Source organism: Ochlerotatus camptorhynchus, unplaced genomic scaffold (assembly GCF_037179485.1).
Source record: "Ochlerotatus camptorhynchus isolate MF236.1 unplaced genomic scaffold, CSIRO-AGI_Acam_v1.1 ptg000078l, whole genome shotgun sequence".
Classification (NCBI taxonomy): domain Eukaryota; kingdom Metazoa; phylum Arthropoda; class Insecta; order Diptera; family Culicidae; genus Ochlerotatus; species Ochlerotatus camptorhynchus.
Window position 1 is genome coordinate 1,640,173 of NW_027040568.1, and position 19,762 is coordinate 1,659,934.

Below are 19,762 nucleotides of genomic sequence, written 5' to 3' on the forward strand. Positions count from 1 at the left end.
GTGTAAAGGGCACCGCCGTCGAGTTCGAGTTTGAAAAATCCCAGGTTCTATCATAAAGGAGACTTATAGTAACATCGCTTGATTATCGTGTGTTTTGTGCAACTTAACATCGTCATCAACGACAGCTTCGGGACCGGTTTTGAATCGTAGCGATCGTAGCTTGTATGATGTGGAATGAGGGGCTTGGTGGCCTTAGAGCAATCATTTATGATTACTCAGATTAATCTCAAGCTCTTCCACATTCAAGATTCGTTAATCGCTTTATTTGTTAATGTTAATACATTGAAATAACAACAAATCGATCATTGGTGTATTGTAATAAAAGGAGCTCGTTTGCCTAGTAGCAAACGTTTTTGCTTGCTGAGCAAATATCGTGGGTTCAATTCCAAGCTCCTTCGCGTTATAGTATCATAAGGATATCAATTCAGTTTCTCGTTTACCAAAACGAACCCTGCTGCAAACCCAACTCTCGGTGATTCCTCCTGAAAGTGTAGAGGTGTTTTCGGGTTCCATTAAAGTGATTGTCACGTCAACAGATTCCTACCCATTCCTGTCATGACCTTTTTTCGAGCGCGGCCGGCGCTGGTATTGCCTAGTGTGAGATCACCAATTTTTACACATTGAGGATGATTGCTAGTCCCAAGCATCGTCTATTGATTCTCTGTGTAATTACAGCTGATCTGGCAATAACAGAGAAGCAACCGTGGGCGGTCAATCATGCTCATGCTCATGCTCATGTAACATCACTCATTTTAATCATCGTCTATATTTTTCCTATACAGAATTTATTTTTTTCTTCGTCATTGCGATTAGTAGTGACCAGGGAATCAAACATATCTTTATCATGGCACATTTTACCCGCTATGTGCATTTTACTTCCTATTCTCTAATGTATGCTTCCATGGAATGACATCAGTCTGCTCATACTGCATTATTTGAAAAACAGGTTGCTGTTGACTTTCCTAAATTTACTAATCTTAAAAATAATTTTGCTTTTTTTTTTCTCAGCATATGTATCAGTTCTAATACCTTATGAATAGCCAACATCCAACATTTGGGTGACATTGCATTAACATGGAAATTTTACCCCCATCAGCACAACTTGAGTTTTTATTTCCAAGATCATATTTCTAATCAAACCCACCTTTCTAAAGGCCATCAGGAATCCAAATTTTCTACGAAATCTTTTAAGCATTAGTCGAATTGAATTTCTTCAGTTAAAACCATCAATAATTACTGTAGAATCCAACTACTGTCATATCGATATAAGCATACGAAACACAAGTACTTCGCAGTTTTGATGTCGAACGCATGCGTCTCGTGCAATCAAGCCGAGCCTAAGTAAATTCATCATCGTCCACACGCCCGATAAGATGGACCCAAATCTCAAAAACATAGGTTACTTATAGACGGAGTAAAATGTTCCTCGCTTTTACTCTGCTCGAATCTGAGGAAAATCGACAAAAATTTTCTCAGTCTAGTAGAACACTCCCAAGTAACATTGCAAGTTTTATGTAGGCTTTGAAGCATTCTACAATTCTAAATCATGGTCTACAGAACCCTCATAAAACCAAAATTGTAACTTGGGACTGATCGACTGAGTGAAACCTCTCTCGACTTTCGAAAAGATTTTCCTGGAACATCGAGGAACATTTTACTCGTTCTTGCGAATTTGACTGAATGAAAGTCAAACTTGAGTTGGTTAAATTGGCCGTGCACCGTCGTCGTCGTCGCCACCATCAATGCGCTCCACGTTTCGCGCGACACTCGCTTACGTAATGGTCCTGAAAATAACTCGTTTACCGTAAGACTTGGCTCCACAGCAAACACAAACGCATCGATGCGGTGGTGCGGTGACGAAGACCACATCGACGACGACGACGACGACGACGACGGTGGCGCATATGGTTCGAAAATACAGCAAAATAACGGGACCATCCGGGATTGCCGGGAGGTTGTGTAATAAAATTGAATATTCCACAAGGAAATGACTTGTTGGCGCGAAAACCACCTCGTTTGGTCCGTCCGGAGTGGACAGGTCAACGCCATCTGGCCTCAATTTTTAGCGGTATTTTGGTTTTTGGACGGAGCTTTGTTTTGTAATAATTATGCGATTTCGATGCAGTCTTCAGTTGTGTTTTGATGGAAATTTTAAACTTTCGTATTCCACGTTTCCGTTTCCGGTAATAGGGAAACGGAAAAAAAGAGAACGGTTTTCATGGTCTGATCGACATTTTTGATTTCTTACTTTCGATTATTTATCTGATCTGTTGATCTCTTCATCCTCATCATATCCTATGTTCGCAGCTTGTCGTGAGAATCCCCAACCGTCGAATCAATGTCATAAATTCGTGATGTCGAGCGTTATATCGAGAGTCCGGTAGAGAGCTCGGCCAGCTCGAGTAATTTTCTATTCTTACGTCCCTATGTCGTGTCAGTTTACAAAAATCAAGAGCCTCGTTGATGAGCTGCTGCAAACATTCAATGAGACTTCGTGACTACTGAATCATATTTCTCGCGGATGATACAGCCCAATTTTCAACTCACTAGCCGCGCGAGGGCGACCTAGGTTTGAAGGTGGGCCGGGTTTGCCGAGGGAGATCGTGATTGAAAACGGCTTAATTCGATGGTAATTAAGTGATGAGAAGGATGAAATGGATTAGAAAACAATATGAAACAAGAATGATGGAAGATACACGGGCTCAATCAGATCTGATTGGCCTATGAGGGTTTCGTGTGATTGTTCTAACCTTTGACGTGGGATAGACCCATATGTCCTACAGCAATACTTCCTGGTTCCTGAGAACTAATCATGTCAAAAACTATCCATTCAGACACGATAATAGAGATCAAACTAATTGGTAGGGATGCTTATAAGAGGTTAAGTCGCACACATAATATTCATGAATGACACGCAGGGTAATCTTGATTTCTACATACAGACAAATTTATTTAATTATAGTCTTGGCGCAGACAAATTCTGAAAACAAAAAAACTTCCGAAGGATATCCAAGGCCGGCCACCTGTCGCCATTGTCAGATTAACTCAACCGTTGTGGATATTTCCGCTCGACTGCCTCCGACCAAAACAAATCTTAAACAAAAGCAGCTTGACTGCCGTCGTGCGCAGTCAGAATGATGACAAATTCCAATTTCACACCCATTCAGTTCATACTTCTTCAACCCGCAATTCACACGAACGAACGGCAGCTGCTTGTACACTTGTTATGAAACGATCCGACGAATGATGGTTAGTAGCCATTCCAATTTGAAATCAATTTCAATCGAATCTGTAAAGTGCTGCGTTCCAGATCGCTGCGTTCTGTTGTTGACAGGTTGTAGGAAAAGTTGTACACAAATGCAGCACTTCCCTCGTCGATTGGTAGGTAGATAGTTGGAATTGCTGAACCGTAATTGACTTTTGTCTTGAGACGTGTGCTTCCGCCAGCGAACGTATTGTATTGTGCATTGGTTCCGGTTAGTCCCTCCAGAACAGAAGTAGGTACATACGTAGTCAGCTTGAGTGGAAGGATTGAGCAACGGTGAGAGTCGTTGACATTTCGGCGGCTCGACTCTGAAACCATGACCAATGAGCTGCGAACACCTACGATAATTAATTCGCAGCTCACGCGCATTGTTGAATGATGTCGGTTTGCCAGGCGCTGGTCTTTTGTGTCAATGGGAGGATTTTGGTTGGTTCGGTATTGAAGCTAGTTCACAGTGTGGGAGGATGAAATCGGCATTGGAGCTGATTCACTCACGGATGTGAGTTTTGTAGAAGATCGTTGGTCGGTGTCTAATATGGAATGAAGGATTGAATTGTGTTCCACATTCAGAATGGCTTACAGTATTGACCATGAGGGTGTATACAGTAGGGTGGGTCATCGTGATATTTTTTTTTTAGAACAATGTTTTTTTTGGTTCCATTTGGGGCCCCAAACAACTGTGAAAATTTTGGGGACGATTGGTTGCAACCCGGCTTTCCGCATTGCGTTTGAAAGTTGTATGGAAATTAGTATGAGAAAATCTACTTTTTTCATTTTCACTCCTAGGGACCACCATTTTGCTTGAATCATGTAATTAATCATGTAAAAAGGCTTACTACACCCTGCCACGCTCCCCTTACTCGTATCAATAGAAGTAAATGTTCAATCTGAAAAAAAAAAACTTCGGAGTTTCTAAGATACGATTTGGTATGTTCAGATTAATTATTCAAAAACAATTTCTCAATCTCATAGGCATAGTTAGAGAGAAGGTGGGACTTGCTTATCATTATCAAGTAAAAAATCAGGTGGTGGTGTTCTTATTGCTGTGAATGCTACAGTTCAAGCTGAACAAATTGCTAATGAAGGACAAAAAAGAATGTGAAGATGTGTGCGTGTAAATTTTAATAAACGGTGAAGAACATCTTTTCGCCTCTGTCTACTTTCCTTCACACTTTCCAAAAAACTAGCTTACGAAAAGTTTTTCTCTACTGCAGAACTAAAAATCAAAGAGAAGATCCAAGAAATTCATATCTATTACGATTTTAACCAGAATACTGTTAATTTTATACAGGATAGTGATAATGATTCTCTGCTGTTACCAATTGTACACAGCAAAAAAATAATTTTGATATCACATCAAAGTGGATGCACTACAATCATGTCGAAAATTTCATGTAATTTTTATGACCACATAAATAAACAAATGCAGTAAAAGCAGCGTAATGTCAGTTCATGCATTGTATTAATGATAATTTTGTCCTTTTTAGCAAGTAATATTACACCATATTTTCGACATGATTGTAGTGCATCCACTTTGACGTGATACCAAAATTATTTTTTTGCTGTGTAGGTGAAAACGATACTTTGCAATTCATCTTTGTTAAAAGCAGCCACCTAGGACTTCATCAAACTATCCATGTTCGTAACCAGCTAAATTCCTATTTGGATTTTATGTTTACTAATTGCACAAAACATTTTTTTTATTGTAGAAGCAGCAGCTCCATTATGGAAGAATGAATAATTTCATGTATTTCGCATGTATGAAATAATGATGTTATAGCAAAAAGCAGATACAATATTACATCAATGGATTTAATTTTGTTCGCAAAATCGATATGTGATATTACACAACCGATGGATTGACCTGGTTGCAGCAGTTTCGATGTAATATTCAACAACTTTTTTTGCTGTGTAGAAGTATGATTGGGCTTGCCACACAATTATACGAATGCAAAAATGGTACATGCATCGAAAGCTCTCAATTAATAACTGTGGAAATGCATCTAGATAGAACACTAAGTTGAGAGCACGCAATAAGCTAATGTGCAACATGCAATAAGCTTGAAATGCGAAAAAGAAGAAGAAGAAGAATACGGCCAGACATTAAAAACAATAGAGGTATTGCAATTATATCGTGCATTCCAAAAATGTTCGAAGCAATTGCTAACCAGGTTAAGCATCGCATTTCAAATAATCAACATGGTTTTTTTAAAGGTGTATTGTGAGTCTTTTTACTGGAATCTGTTTTAATTGCTTCTATTTGAGCACATGTGAATTGTAAGCCAACTCCGAAACAAAATTTGCAGGCAGAACTTCTGGGGCCCCCTATTTTATAGAGCTGAACTAACCAACGGCTAAAAATCTCTCTAAAAAAGACAAAAAAAACTTGTCTGTAAAGGCATGGTATTACCAAGCCAGAGGCGTCAAGTTCGCTTCCCGCTCCGGTCGAGGAAATCTTTAGAATTTTCAATTCTGGAATGAAATTGATCATGCATGTTTTATGCAATGCAATATTTGTATGGAGGCGAACCAGCCCCAGGCTGAAAGTCTCCCTAATAAAGATAAATCAATCAATCAATGCAATATTTAGAAGTTAACATTAATGTCGGCCTAAATGCCCCTAATCTGGGCTCATACATAAATTCAGCAATCGACTAAATTTTCAATAGCGACCAAAATATCCTTTTGTACCGTCTCAATGACGCGTTCATGTAGATAAAATTGATGAATGGCAAATTTTTGGCGATGGCCCAATCTGAGATCCATGGGCCAACATTAGAGCCATTTCCCCTATTTGACGTAAAAATTTCCACAAAAGTTCTTCTTTCCTTTATTTAACGTCGGTCTCTGTTCCGCAATCTAGTGCCAATCACCGACGGACATCGATTGCCATCCATTGACGGCAATCGAATGGGCAGGAAGGCAGCTTCTACACCTGCGTAGGATATCGCACCCATTCAACACACATGGGCCGGGACCAACGGCTTTACTTCCCTTCCGAAGGAAGACGTGACCAGAGATTTTTATGCCTCAGAAAAATCCCACTGATCTCGGCTGGGATTTAACCCAGACCCATCGGGGTGTTAGAAAGCAGTCACACTTACCACTACACCACCGGCGCCGGCTTTCCACAAAAGTTGTGGATTGCGAAAATAAAAACCACATATTTTGTAGCAAAATAGCTAGAAACATACGCCGAAATTTAGGCAATCCATATCAGTTTTTAACATAAAATCATTTTTATGATAATAAATGGTTAATTTTTAATGAAATCTGGGATTCAGCGACCTATAGTTAGTTAAAATAAGTTATTTCGTTAAACACAAAATATACTGACTATGACGGGTTTTGAGGAATAGTTAAAATATGCATACTTCATCACCTCGACAAAATTATAGTTTCTTCTGGAAAGCCTTTTAAAAGTAATATTCAAAACTACTAAATGAAATACTGAGCATTACAATATCATAAAAAAGGAAAATTATACGGATATTGAAGCTCCTGTTGAGTCTGTAAATATAAGGATCAGTCCAAAACGTGCTAAATCAACCCAAAACAAAAATCTGTCCGAATATTTATTGGTTTTTGTACAAATAAACTAGTGCAAATTAATAGAAGGACACTTTAAAAAGCATGGCTGCTCCACATAAACAAGCTTGGAAAACGTCTAAATGTAGGTATCTCCAATAGTCAACCAATGATTTTCGTGAATTGTTAGAAATTCTTCCGATTGGATCTGCTGGATCTTGCAAAAATCATGTTTAATGATTGTTTGAACTAGCGGCGCCGGTGGTGTAGTGGTAAGCGTGATTACTTCTCTCCCGAGCAGGCCTGGGATCAATCCTAGTCGGCGGCGCCGGGATGTTCTGAGGAATAACATCTCTGATCACGCCTTCCTTCGAAAGGGAAGTAAAACCGTTGATCCCAGGTCTACGAGTTAATGGGTCGATAGATAGGGTCAAGGTATGGCAGCTGCCAGCTGCGTCGTTAGCATTGGTGCTCAGCACGGAAAACAAGATCGACGGAAAAAAAATGGTTGTTTGAACTAAAAATTTGATTATCTTGCTTCCAAAATAATTTTTGACATACACTGAAGTCTTTTTTCACGCGGTTTTATTTTTACAGGGTTAGTGCCGCTGAGTCGCAATTTACGCGGTTCGTTTTTAACGATTTCTCGACAACGATACAACCTATCGACTTGATTCCAATCACATTATCTGTTTCAAGCTATAGGTAATCGAATGGCATACTTTTTAAAAAATCACAATTTTTGGTGTAAATACAGAAATTTTTAAATTACACTGGAGTCGCTTTTTACGCGGTTTTTTTACACGGTTTTTTTTTTACGTGGTTTTTTTTTACGCGGATTTCGGAATTCACGCGGTTTTTTTTTACGCGGATTCCGGAATTTACGCGGTTTTTTTTACGCGGTTTTTTTTACGCGTTTTTTTTTACGCGGGACGTATCACCCGCGTAAAAAGCGACTCCAGTGTATGTTTATATGGACCATAGCATGCTATAATTACGAATGGCATCAAAATCCGATTTATAAAAAATAGCATGTGAAAAATCAAAACCTCAGTAGTTTTTTTCACGCGGTTTTTTTTACGCGGCACGTATCCCCCGCGTAAAAAGCGACTCCAGTGTACTTAATCATGCTCCTAAAATGCCCAATTTCCCATACATGTTTCTTTGGCGTCCTTAACTTTATTTCAGAAGGAGAAAAACATTTACATTTATTGCTCCGACTTACACTTGATGTAATGGATTCTTTCTTTGGTTCATATGAGTAGCATGATCATATGGCTTCCAAACACACATGATTTCAAATTACTCTGATTCTTAAAATTGGGAAGATTATCCTTATATTAAATTCCATTCCGATTATAACAACATCTGTAGAATGTTCCTAGAAATAAGCCGTCGATAAAAAAAATTGGACTGAATCGGTAAACGATTATTTGGTTATTAACCCACACTTGCTCTCTTTGTCCAAAATGTTGGCATCAGACATGTTTATCAAAAAGTCAAATTTGATAAAAAATATTATTTAAGCAGGATATATGACGAGGCTAGCACAATTGTGCGAGTTCTTTAACATTGAAAAAAAAAAACAAGATGAAGTTTTCAAAATTTTCATCATTGTTAGAATTTAATTTGTTTTAAAATGTGTAAACAAAACTTTGCAGATCTGATAGTCTTTAAATCAATTATAAAAATAATTAAAACACTATTGCAAATCCGTGTCAGATGGCGATCGTGAAGAGTTCTTCTGGTGATTCTTCAGACAATTAGGATTGTCAAAGTTGGACTTATTCGAGAGTTTTTCATCACAAATTTCAAAATTTCTATTGAACAAAAATGTCCATGCAAATTGATTTCACTATTCCAAACAGTATTATCCCACTAAAGAAGGTCATTGATATCACTCCGCTAGGTTGCATCAAATTAGCATATATATTGAACGCCATGTTTTACAAGGACACAAATCGAGATTACTCCTTGCTACATTAAGCCCTGGCAAGCACACCGCGCCGAGCGCAGAGACTCTGTCGTGTGTCAACTCTTAATAGGAAGAACCGATACCGATAAGAGCTGTTCTCTCGGTCGTTTCTGGAGGAATCCTGCAAGGGATGGAACGGGCATCTTAATTGATTTGATCCACGAACCACGGCGAGCATCGTGGTGAACTGTAAACCGCGTGATCTGGTTCGAAATAAACTTGTTAATGATTTTGACATTCACAGTGACACACACGATTCCAGCAGAGCAGTTACGATCCACATTTGCAGAAGGCTATCTCGGTGCTGACCACTACATGCTTTCGAGAATTGAGCTGGGCGCGAATGACTCAATTAAATTAAGGCTCTTTTTCTGCAGCTTACCTCGCGCAACGCCTTGCAAATTCTTGAGCTGGCAGAATACGAAAGAACCAAATTAAAAACAGATTATGTAAATGAATGAATGAATAAATCATCGATTGTCTTAATGCAATCAGGAATGCTTCTGCGCTCTCCTGCGCGGGTCTTTTTGTTTCCGTGCTCATGTTTTTGGCTTCGCTAATGATAAAATCGCTATGAATAAAATTTGCACTCGTTACACCCAGCAATAATGGTAACGACCATCGAGCCGGCTCAGAAGGATGATGGCGCAACCGAAATCTGCATCATGCATTTGACTCGATATGTGGCCAAGTTGGGCGCGGTTCAAAGCTTTCCACCGGTCGGTGCAGTACGAGAAGCCAATACCTCATGCTCTGACGAAACTCGTTTTTTTTTTACAACAGTTTCCAGAAATCGTGTAACGAATCCGGTCTCCTTGAGGCCCTTTTTTTATTGTGCCTGTGACTGCTTGGTAATGCAGCCGGTTGAATAACTGCAGTTGAAAGTAATCGTCGAACTCGGTAGCAAAGGTGGCGGAAACTGTGGAGGCTGTGACGTTATCCCAAACGAAAGTAAAATGGTTTACCTTCAAAAAAGTTCACCGAAACGGGTCTTACTGCCGCGGTTGCAGGGCAGTCAATTTGGATCCATGAATTTTCAAGGGGACTTGTGAAAGGAGGAACGAAACCTGATTTTTATTGCACTACTATCCAACTACCACCGAGGCAGTGGCAGCTGACAGAGATCCCAGTCCCCAGACGAATGGGGTTTAAAGATCAACGTATGAGGAGGTTGTGGGAAGTTGGGGGTTGAGAGGTGGCTGTTGCGAAAAAGGAGTCGTGACATGCGCTGGATTTCGAACACACTTTCGAAATGTTGCTGTCTGTATAAATAGTTTGTTTATGCTATTTGTGTCGGGGTGGTGAGTCGTGAGGTTGTGGATTTCTACAAGTTTTGGACAATCGATTGTTTAGGAGGAGAATGGTGCACATTCATTGAAGGGTCGCTTTAGTGCTGGGGTTCGTGCTTTACGGTCATTGAGTTATTTTAGGAAGGATTATGTAAGAAATCAAATTCCCATGCGTATTTTTTTTATCTGATTCATTTAAATTGGAGCAACGAATTGTGTATACACAGCAAATATTAATTTTGATATCACATCAAAGTGGATGCACTTCAATCGTATCAAAAAATGGTGTAATATTTCTTGCCAAAAAGGACAAAATTATCATTAATACAGTACATGAACTGACATTACGCTGCTTTTACTGCATTTGTTTATTTTTGTGGCCATAAAAATTAAATGAGATTTTCGACATGATTGAAGTGCATTCTCTTGGATTTAATATTAAAATTTATTTTTTATATTTTGTGTGCCGTTTGACTAGCGAAACTTACGAAACCATTCGGCACCTGTGTAGGGGTACCGATTAATCAAATTATAAAATGAGCGCTGTTTAATTGCAATTTTAACTTTTCAAACTAGTGGAATTCTACGGTAGCTGTAGAAAAATACCATAAAGAAGTATATAACAACGTGATTTTGTCCCATTTTCTCTCCAAAAAAGTGCATAGTGCTGTAACTGGATGTCTGAAATCTTGACTGCTTAATGAAATGTTCTAAATTCATCGTTAAACTGATGTGATGTGTGCATTGTCCCAGTATCAGAGACACTCTCGATGTCTTTCAAATCTCGAAGAGAGCTACGAGAAGGTGATGAGCTTCCATGTCATCTGTTTAACCCATTAATGCCCAGTGATCTATTTATATATCAGCATTTTTGTTTATTTTATCATGTCTTAGAAGAAATTGGAAACTGAACATCTCTGCTATTACATTTCCTGGTTCAAATTAGATTTCATCATTGAAGTATTTATATTTATAAATAAAGTGAAACAAAAACATCTATCAAACTTTCACGTGTTAAAGAATAATATGTTTTCCTGATCGATTGGAACATGTTGCATGAAACTTCATTAATCACAGTCTTCCTTCGGAAGGGAAGTAAAGCCGTTGGTCCCGACCCATGTGTGTTGAATGGGTGCGATATCCTACGCAGGTGTGGAAGCTGCCTTCCTGCACATTCGATTTCCGTCAATAGATGGCAATCGATGTCCGTCGGTGATTGGCACTAGATTGCGGAACAGAGACCGACGTTAAATAAAGGAAAGAAAGAAGAAATTTCATTAATCCTTTATTATGAAAACAAGGGTCGGACCAGTCTTAAATAACATACTAATTCTATGGTGAATCTCTGAACAACACGACCATTAGCAGTGTTGTTCAGAGTATGACACACACACAAACAAACTGCGGGTTTCTAAAAGAGTTTACAGTGCCGATCGATATAATAGCAGATATACCTTTGTTTTCTTATGAACAATTTAGCTGAAGCCTTCTTCACAGAACTTCAAATGTGTTCAATTTTTCGATTTAAAGTACCAATTTTTTTAAAGCACCTGCCCTAAAGTGGGATACATACTAGGGATTTTTTTTAATAAAAAAAAGTTTGAATTATTTGAATAAGAAAGATCGTGGTTTTGCAGGACTGTTTACATGCTTGGACAACTTTTACGTCAATCCAGATTTTTCGGAGGATATGGCCACTTTACCCCAAAATTTCAATTCTTTATTAAATTCGCTTTGATTTCATGATTATGAACAAACATAGAAAAAATCGCAATATTCTAGGATCATTTTTATAGTGTGGCCACTTTATCGGTCAATCCAGATTATCCGGGGAACCAGGATATGGCCACTATATTCCAAAATATTTATTCCACACGGAAACAAATCCGATTCCATTTTCATGAATAAAAAATCATGAAATGAAAAAACTTGCCATCCCATGAAATCGTAACAATAATTCATGATTTCGTCATGGAAATTCATGATTTCATAATGCAGTGGAATCAAGACCGCCACAAGCGTTACACGTACTAGGCAAACCGTGTTCATAAGCCAAACTACATATGTATCTCTTATACGCCTTTTGTCTTCCATATTATATAATTACTGACAGTCTAGTAGTCAAAGTATGGGTTTAATGATCTCAAGGTTCTTGGTTTGAATCCTGTCTGAGGCTTTATTTTATTTTTTGGTTAAAAGTTAAACACATGAATTTAGCTCATGATTTCAACTCGGATGATTCATGACTTAAGGACAATTTTTATAATGTGGCCACTTTACATGTCGTTCCAGATCCTTCTTTAGGCCAGTAAAGTTTCCCTGAGAGCGTATATGGTGTCATTACACCATATATACTTAGTACTATCAATTTCCAGTTATATACGTTAAGTAAACTGTAAAATTAAAGGGTGATACGGTCAAAATTTGGTCAATATCAACTTGACGTATTTCTTTCAATTTTGCATTTAAAAAACCTGAACACCCCTCATTTTGAAGGTGTGTGTGTTTAGAATGTTGCTCCTATTTTGATTTTGGAATTCACTCTTGAGTTGTCAAAATGACGTCCAAGCAAGAAGAGCAGCGTATCAAAATTTTGCTCGCGCATCGCGAAAATCCGAGCTACTCGCACGCAAAGTTGACAAAATCGCTAAAAGTTGCCAAATCAACCGTTACAAATGTAATTAAAGTGTTTGGGGAACGTTTGTCGACAGCCAGGAAGTCTGGATCGGGGGGAAATCGAAAACCGGAAGCCGCTGAGGCGACAAAGAGAGTTGCCGGTAGTTTCAAGCGAAACCCTAACCTCTCTCTCCGAGATGCCGCAAATAAGCTGGGTGTATCGTCTACAACCGTGCATCGAGCCAAAAAACGAGCCGGACTATCGACTTACAAGAAGGTAGTGACTCCAAATCGCGATGATAAACAAAATACGACCGCCAAAGCGCGATCCCGGAGGCTGTACACGACGATGCTGACGAAGTTTGACTGCGTGGTAATGGACGACGAAACCTACGTCAAAGCCGACTACAAGCAGCTTCCGGGTCAGGAGTTTTATACGGCAAAAGGAAGGGGAAAGGTAGCAGATGTTTTCAAGCACATGAAACTGTCAAAGTTCGCAAAGAAATATCTGGTTTGGCAAGCCATCTGTACCTGTGGCTTGAAAAGCAGCATTTTCATAGCTTCCGGGACTGTCAACCAAGAAATTTACGTGAAAGAGTGTTTGAATAAACGTCTGCTGCCTTTCCTGAAGAAACACGGTTGTTCCGTACTGTTTTGGCCGGATTTGGCATCTTGCCATTACGGTAAAAAGGCCATGGAGTGGTACGCCGCCAACAACGTGCAGGTGGTTCCCAAGGACAAGAACTCTCCCAACACGCCAGAGCTCCGCCCAATTGAGAAATACTGGGCTATTGTCAAGCGGAACCTAAAGAAGACCAAAAAACTGCTAAGGGCGAGCAGCAGTTCAAGGCAAACTGGCTTTCTGCGGCGAAGAAGGTGGACAAGGTGGCTGTACAAAATCTGATGGCAGGGGTCAAGCGTAAGGCCCGGCAATTCGGATTTGGAAAAGCGGAAGCCTAACTGAATATTTTTCCTGAATTTTATACTAATTGAACTTGAAAAAGAAATTTAATTTGATTTTTTAAATAAACGATTTCACCGATTTACACGCGTTTTCCCTTGACCAAATTTTGACCGTATCACCCTTTATGTCGATAGATAGTGGCATTTCCTACTTTACCGGCAACTCGGGTTGATCCCGGTCCTCTATCTCAGTACGCAAAAGTCTCCACCAATCGATTCAGCAGAATTTTTCCTTTGAGAATATGTATAACATGTTGACTGAAACCGTTTTGCAGCCGAGACATTCAATTTAGTCGCGGTTTTGTAAATGTTTGCCCAATGTGCGTTGGCTTAAAATGTTAATATACACGTGTGTTGTTTTGCTTCGTCGAGGACGATGGTTTTGCAAGAAAATGTACATTTTCCACCACTGACCTTGAGGCACAAATTTGTAAAAAAAAAACGACATTCGCCTATGGTATCTAAGATAAATTTTGACGCCCTGATGCATGTTTTGCAAAACTGCGACACTTAATAGGTGTCCTGTTTTTTTCCGGCAAAAAAAAAACAGGAAAATGAAATATGTCGTTTCGGTATGAATTTCGTTTCATTATCATATTGATTACTTGCTGTCGTCAATTTTGTTTAGAGTTGATTGAATTTTCTAACATGTTGCTTGCCCGGCAAACAAGAAGTTCGAAGCTTTACTTACCCAATATTGATGAATTTTTCCTACGATTTATGTAAAATGTATGCATCTGAAAAGACAAAACAGAAATAAAACAAGAATTAGAGACGCCACCATAGTTTATACTACTAAAAACTCATTTGCATTGCATAATGCACCATAAGACACAAGGTGCAAGCGGGAAACGAATGATGATAATGATGGTGATTGAAAGATATATTTAGAATGACATCAGCTGAAACTGTTACTGCCTACCACCAACTCTCTCCACCCATTGTTATACGGCAGTGACAAAAAGCTGAACGTCAAATGTAATGAATAGAACACGAAAAAGGCAATCACCGTACGAGCAAACAGCTACCTGATAATTAATATGCATTTATTGTTACTACTACACCACGATGAGGATGCCGGCTGGTGTGCATGGCAGTCGGAGGTAGCTTCCAGTCTATGCGGCTTCAGTCAATCTCCAGATAGGAATTCTAAGCCCGTCAGCCAACCGAACAAAAAATCACTTCTATTCATACAACAATATCTTTCAGCTAGCGATTCCTCCTCGGAACAGGGGGAAGAAGCAGCAACCCATTCACGCTATTGTATTTATATTCCACTTAGCACAGTTGGGAAAGAGACAGACAATTCTTCAAATAATAAAAAAAATCACCAACGACCGAAGATGATGAATTTATTCAAAGCACATCGTCGTAAGACCATCCGTTTGGAACCTCGTTTGGATCATCAACCGCCGTCGTCGTCGTCGTCACATCAGGTCGGTCGTTATGTTATGCACTGGGAGGGATCACTCGCTGCACTTTAGCAACAATGTGCTACCGGGAGAGGGATTTCCTCACCCATCCCAAAACAATAACGGAGAGCACATGATGACGATGATCAGTATGTCGGCAGAGACGGAGGGCAGCGGTGCAAACGAAGATGTGAGTCGGTTGATAACATTGTTACGTGCGGAGTCATTTAGTGTTAGAGCAAGGTGTGTTACGGTACAGATCGGTGCGTACTATTTCGAAGCAGTCAAGACCTAGGTTAACTACCAGCTATTGTTTCATAGGGAAACTAGGGTAATGTCATGCAACGGGTCCTCCTCATTCCCTTAAATATTTTTTTTATAGATATTTAAAACAATTTTCATATTTTAAATACTTGGTGTCAACCAACAAAAAAAAATGTACGCCCGTCAGTAAACTTCTCAATTGCCCATGTGTCAAATTGATCAATCATTTGCACGTTTAACATATAATTACATGGCTCCACACGGGACGTCCATCCCACAGCACTGTTTGTTTAGCTGGATCAGATGTTAGATACGCAATGCAACGCTACGGCTTTTTATTTGTCCCGGTATACTCATTATTATGCATTACCTTGAGCTTCACTATTGGAGTTAGTACAGTGCAGCTGTTGTGCACCAATGTGTTAGAAATGGTTGAATCAAACGTTACATATTAGACGAAAAAAACGGTTTATACTGATTTGCTCAGTAATTGAATGGTACAAGAGCTAGCTGGATACAGAGAATACGTTTAGGAAAAACAATATTATGACTGCGTCAATTCCCGATTCGTTGTGCGGCTATTTTTGCTACTAATTGCAGTGCACACGTGAACTTGTGACCTTCATCAGAACGTTTGCCATATTTTGCTATTCATGCAACGAACAACTATCAGTCATTCATCTTCAACTGCAATATCTGGTACTGACCATCGGCTTAGGTCTCAATATGTATCATATAAATTTGGCCAGCCTGCAAATGAAATAACGCTAACGCTAACAGAGTGATTTAAACAAATTTAATTTAGGGCATGCTCTATTTAAAAGAATGACATGTTACTTTCATATAATTCATTCAAAGAATTAACGGAAATAATTAAAATTGGATGTGGTTCGAAAAGTTTGTCGAGTTGTGTTATATTCAACAAACCATTTAAAAACTGGCTAATTTTCACCCAAATTGTAATAATCGCCAATAGCGAAAGCAAGAGGGACATGTTTTAAATTCGTTCTTTTCGTGATTTGGTCAGAATTTTCTCTGTATTCATTCAAATTTCGAAATACAGCTTAAATAATAGCCTTTAGCTTAGTGGAAATCAGCCTTGTTGGATTGTCCCTACTTATGTTCAACCATCTCCAAGCTCTTGATGGTAGACCTTGTCAAGGTTATGATAAACTCAATGCAAACTGAGTATCTCGAAACAAGTTCAGAGTTGTAGAAAGTATATTTAAGAAACACGAGCTTGTATGCGTGAAGTTCAATGTACTTGATGTGTTTATGACGAATATTCATTATGCCTAACGTACGCATGTCTAACATTCTTCATATTTATGCTTAATGGGATATAGCCGTTTACTTTGATGTTGATGGCGATGTCAAAAGCAATGCTATGGAAGGACTCAAAGCATTCGTTTGGAAAAATTCAAATTATAGGTTAGATTATGTTATATGTTTTCCTTAGAGCATCAATCTTATTGCATTCACTGCGAAGGCTATCAAAAATTTTATGGAAATTTTGGAGAATCTAGCGTTATTTTTGAGGAATCATGCTTAAACTAAATCAATTGTTACAGAGTACGTGGCGAACGTATTTCGTTATAGTTCTTGAGCTATACCAGATAGAAGTTTCCTTCACTAAGAAAACTTGTTCAAATGGACAATCCCCCAGGGGAATTGGGAATTTACTCACTAGGCAGCGCAAAAGTACAAATAAAGTTCTTTATGTGATAACTAGGGATCGAGACCAGAAATATGTTTCCTTTCTTAAGCAACGTTGTTCAAATGACTGATACCCGTTCAGTAATGCATGTTTTAGTTGAAAATTGATTCGCTAGGTTGCGCCTGAGTAAAACTTAAGTTCTTCCATTAATAACTCAGTATCGGGATCAGATAGAAGTTTCCTGTATACAGCAATGTTGTTAAAATGGACGAAACCCGAACAGTTTAGTTTGAACTTGACTCACAAGGCAGCGACATAGTACATATAAAGTTCATCTTGTGGCTCACTAGGTGGCACAATAGTTCAAATATAGTTCTTATAATGATAACGTAGGATCGTGACTAAATTGAAGGTTCATGTCATCAGTAACGTTGTTGATATGGCAAGACCGTTTTGATTTATCTGATGCCCTTACTTCAACTTAAGGTTCCTGCCTTGGCAAAGTTGTTTAACGGGACAAGATCCATCATGTAGCGGACTGTTTATGTTGGACTAGATTCTATGGTAGTACATACAATATATTCTCATGATTCGCCCTTTGCTAGACAAAAAAATCATCGCAAGTATAGTTAAGGTTTAATTTCATTATTTCGGAGGGGACATACTGACAGAAGTATTTAAACATATAAAAAAATTAATCCCCTTAATGTGATTCAGTAGACTATAGTGCTGGTAAAAAAATAATACTATGTGAATTTTTTGAGTGTCCATGAAAATTCAAAGAGGTGTAACTTTTCTATATGTGCATCAATATTTCTGAAATTAGAGCAGCTGGTTGATGAAGAATTCAAACGTCCTCTTCCTTTTCTTTGCATTTCAAACATCGCATATCAGCTAATTGCGTGTTCTCAACTTTGTGTTCTAGATGCACTTCCACAGTAATCAATTCAGAGTTTTCGATGCCTGTACCATATTTACATTATCATAAGTATGTGGCAAGTACAATCATACTCTACGCGCAGGGCAGTCGATAAATTTACCAGCTCAAAAAAAGCCTAGACCGAACCGGGAATCGAACTCAGCATGCTAAGGGAGGCCCCAGGAATTCAATCATATATTCATTCATTCCATAGCAAAACGATATAGTAATTCTCGGAATTTCTAAAAATTTGTAATTTTGCTCCTTATCGCAAAATATTTGACCCGTATTTTTTAGTTTTCCATTAGGGTGGTCCAAAAACTCAGCATTTTTCTTAATATTTATTGATCCAAAATTTATTAATCAAAAGGTCAAATGCAAGACTGTTTTGCATAGTTTTTACAAAAAAAAAATGTGAATTTGGACTTTCATCGTGATTTTTCATTGGAAACATTGACTTATAATCATTGGAAACATTGACTTCTTTGATTTGTTTTCCGTCAATCTTGTTTTCCGTGCTTAGCGCCAATGCTACCGACGCCAGGAAGGCAGCTCCCACACCTGGCCCTAGCTATCGACCCATCAACACATGAACCGGGGACCAACGGCTATACTTCCCTTCCAAAGGAAGGCATGATCAGAGATGTTATGCCTCAGAACATCCCGGTGGCGTCGACTGGGATTGAACCCAGGCCTTTTGGGTGAGAGGCAATCACGCTTACCACTACACCATCGGCGCCGCTAGGGCTACTTTTGACACTTAAGTTTTTTGAATTTTTCTAACAAAAATATTTTTTAAGGAATATAATCTCTTCGACAATTTTGCAAAACACTAATATTCCCGCTATTTTGCATAGGGTGTTTTCAAAACTTTGTCAACATGAGAAGTGCGTTGAGTTGGGCGGAAGTGATTTGTAGCTCCTGAGACATTTGCTCCATAAACATTGTTCCCATTGTTAATAAATTACTGTAAGTAGATAAACACATTCAAAATCTTTTCTTTTATAATATTTTTTCTCAAAAAGTAAACGGTGGTCAAATGTTTATTGAAGATTCTATTTCAAGGTGCTGTTTGTTTACTTTTCAGGTAAAAAAAAATGGTGCGGAACTGCCATTGATGATAAATTCGGAAGGTCACACTACCACTTTCATCAACATCAAGCAAATGGATCCCAACGATGAGCATCGAGCATCTATAGCTTGATGAATACTCACATTCAGTATTAGAAAATTCACCAAAATTCACTATGAATCACGATTTTTTTCAATGCTAAACTTCGTGCAATATCGCGAACTTTTTCACCGCTGCTAACATGCTCGCTCACATGCTTTACCCAAAGGTCACCCACTGGATGCCTTATTTCAGAATACACTTCTTATTTTTGAACTTAATATATTATACTGTCGTGGGTATTTTATCTCAAAGCATACAACGAGGATCACGGCAGGATCTTCTGCGAGAGTTGAGGTACTTTCACAATTTTGTTATGCAGAATGATCAATAAAGAAGAAAAAAAGTTTATCATAGATTTGAATCCCGGTCTTGCCGAGTATCTTCGGGACGGAAATTTACATATTTTCTCCTGCCCTTTTCCTCGGAAGTTCTTCCCAGCAATTTTGTATGGACTTCGATGGGATAACCGCAGGACTTTATGGGAATGTCCATTAAATTTTCAAAGATGTATAAGTACATACTGCTATAAGCTCTTGAATCGTGAATCACCCACGTTTGTCATCTGTGAGGAGCTGAGTGGATTGGGTGGAAACTTCTCTAGTTCTATACAGACCTACTCAAGTAAGCAACAAGCTCGTTAATCGCCCTTAATAAGGCTGATGTACGACTGATACAAAATTCGGAAACCCTATATATATAC

At 38.7% G+C, this 19,762-nt stretch overlaps 1 protein-coding gene across 1 annotated transcript in view; it reads right to left on the bottom strand.

Moving 5' to 3' along the window:
• dpy (dumpy) overlaps positions 1-19,762 on the bottom strand; it is a 595,824-nt gene that overhangs the window by 384,132 nt on the left and 191,930 nt on the right. Inside the window, exon 2 of the mRNA XM_065217641.1 lies at positions 14,328-14,373. Coding sequence (XP_065073713.1) covers positions 14,328-14,373 — 46 coding nt within the window. The remainder of the gene's footprint in view (positions 1-14,327; positions 14,374-19,762) is intronic.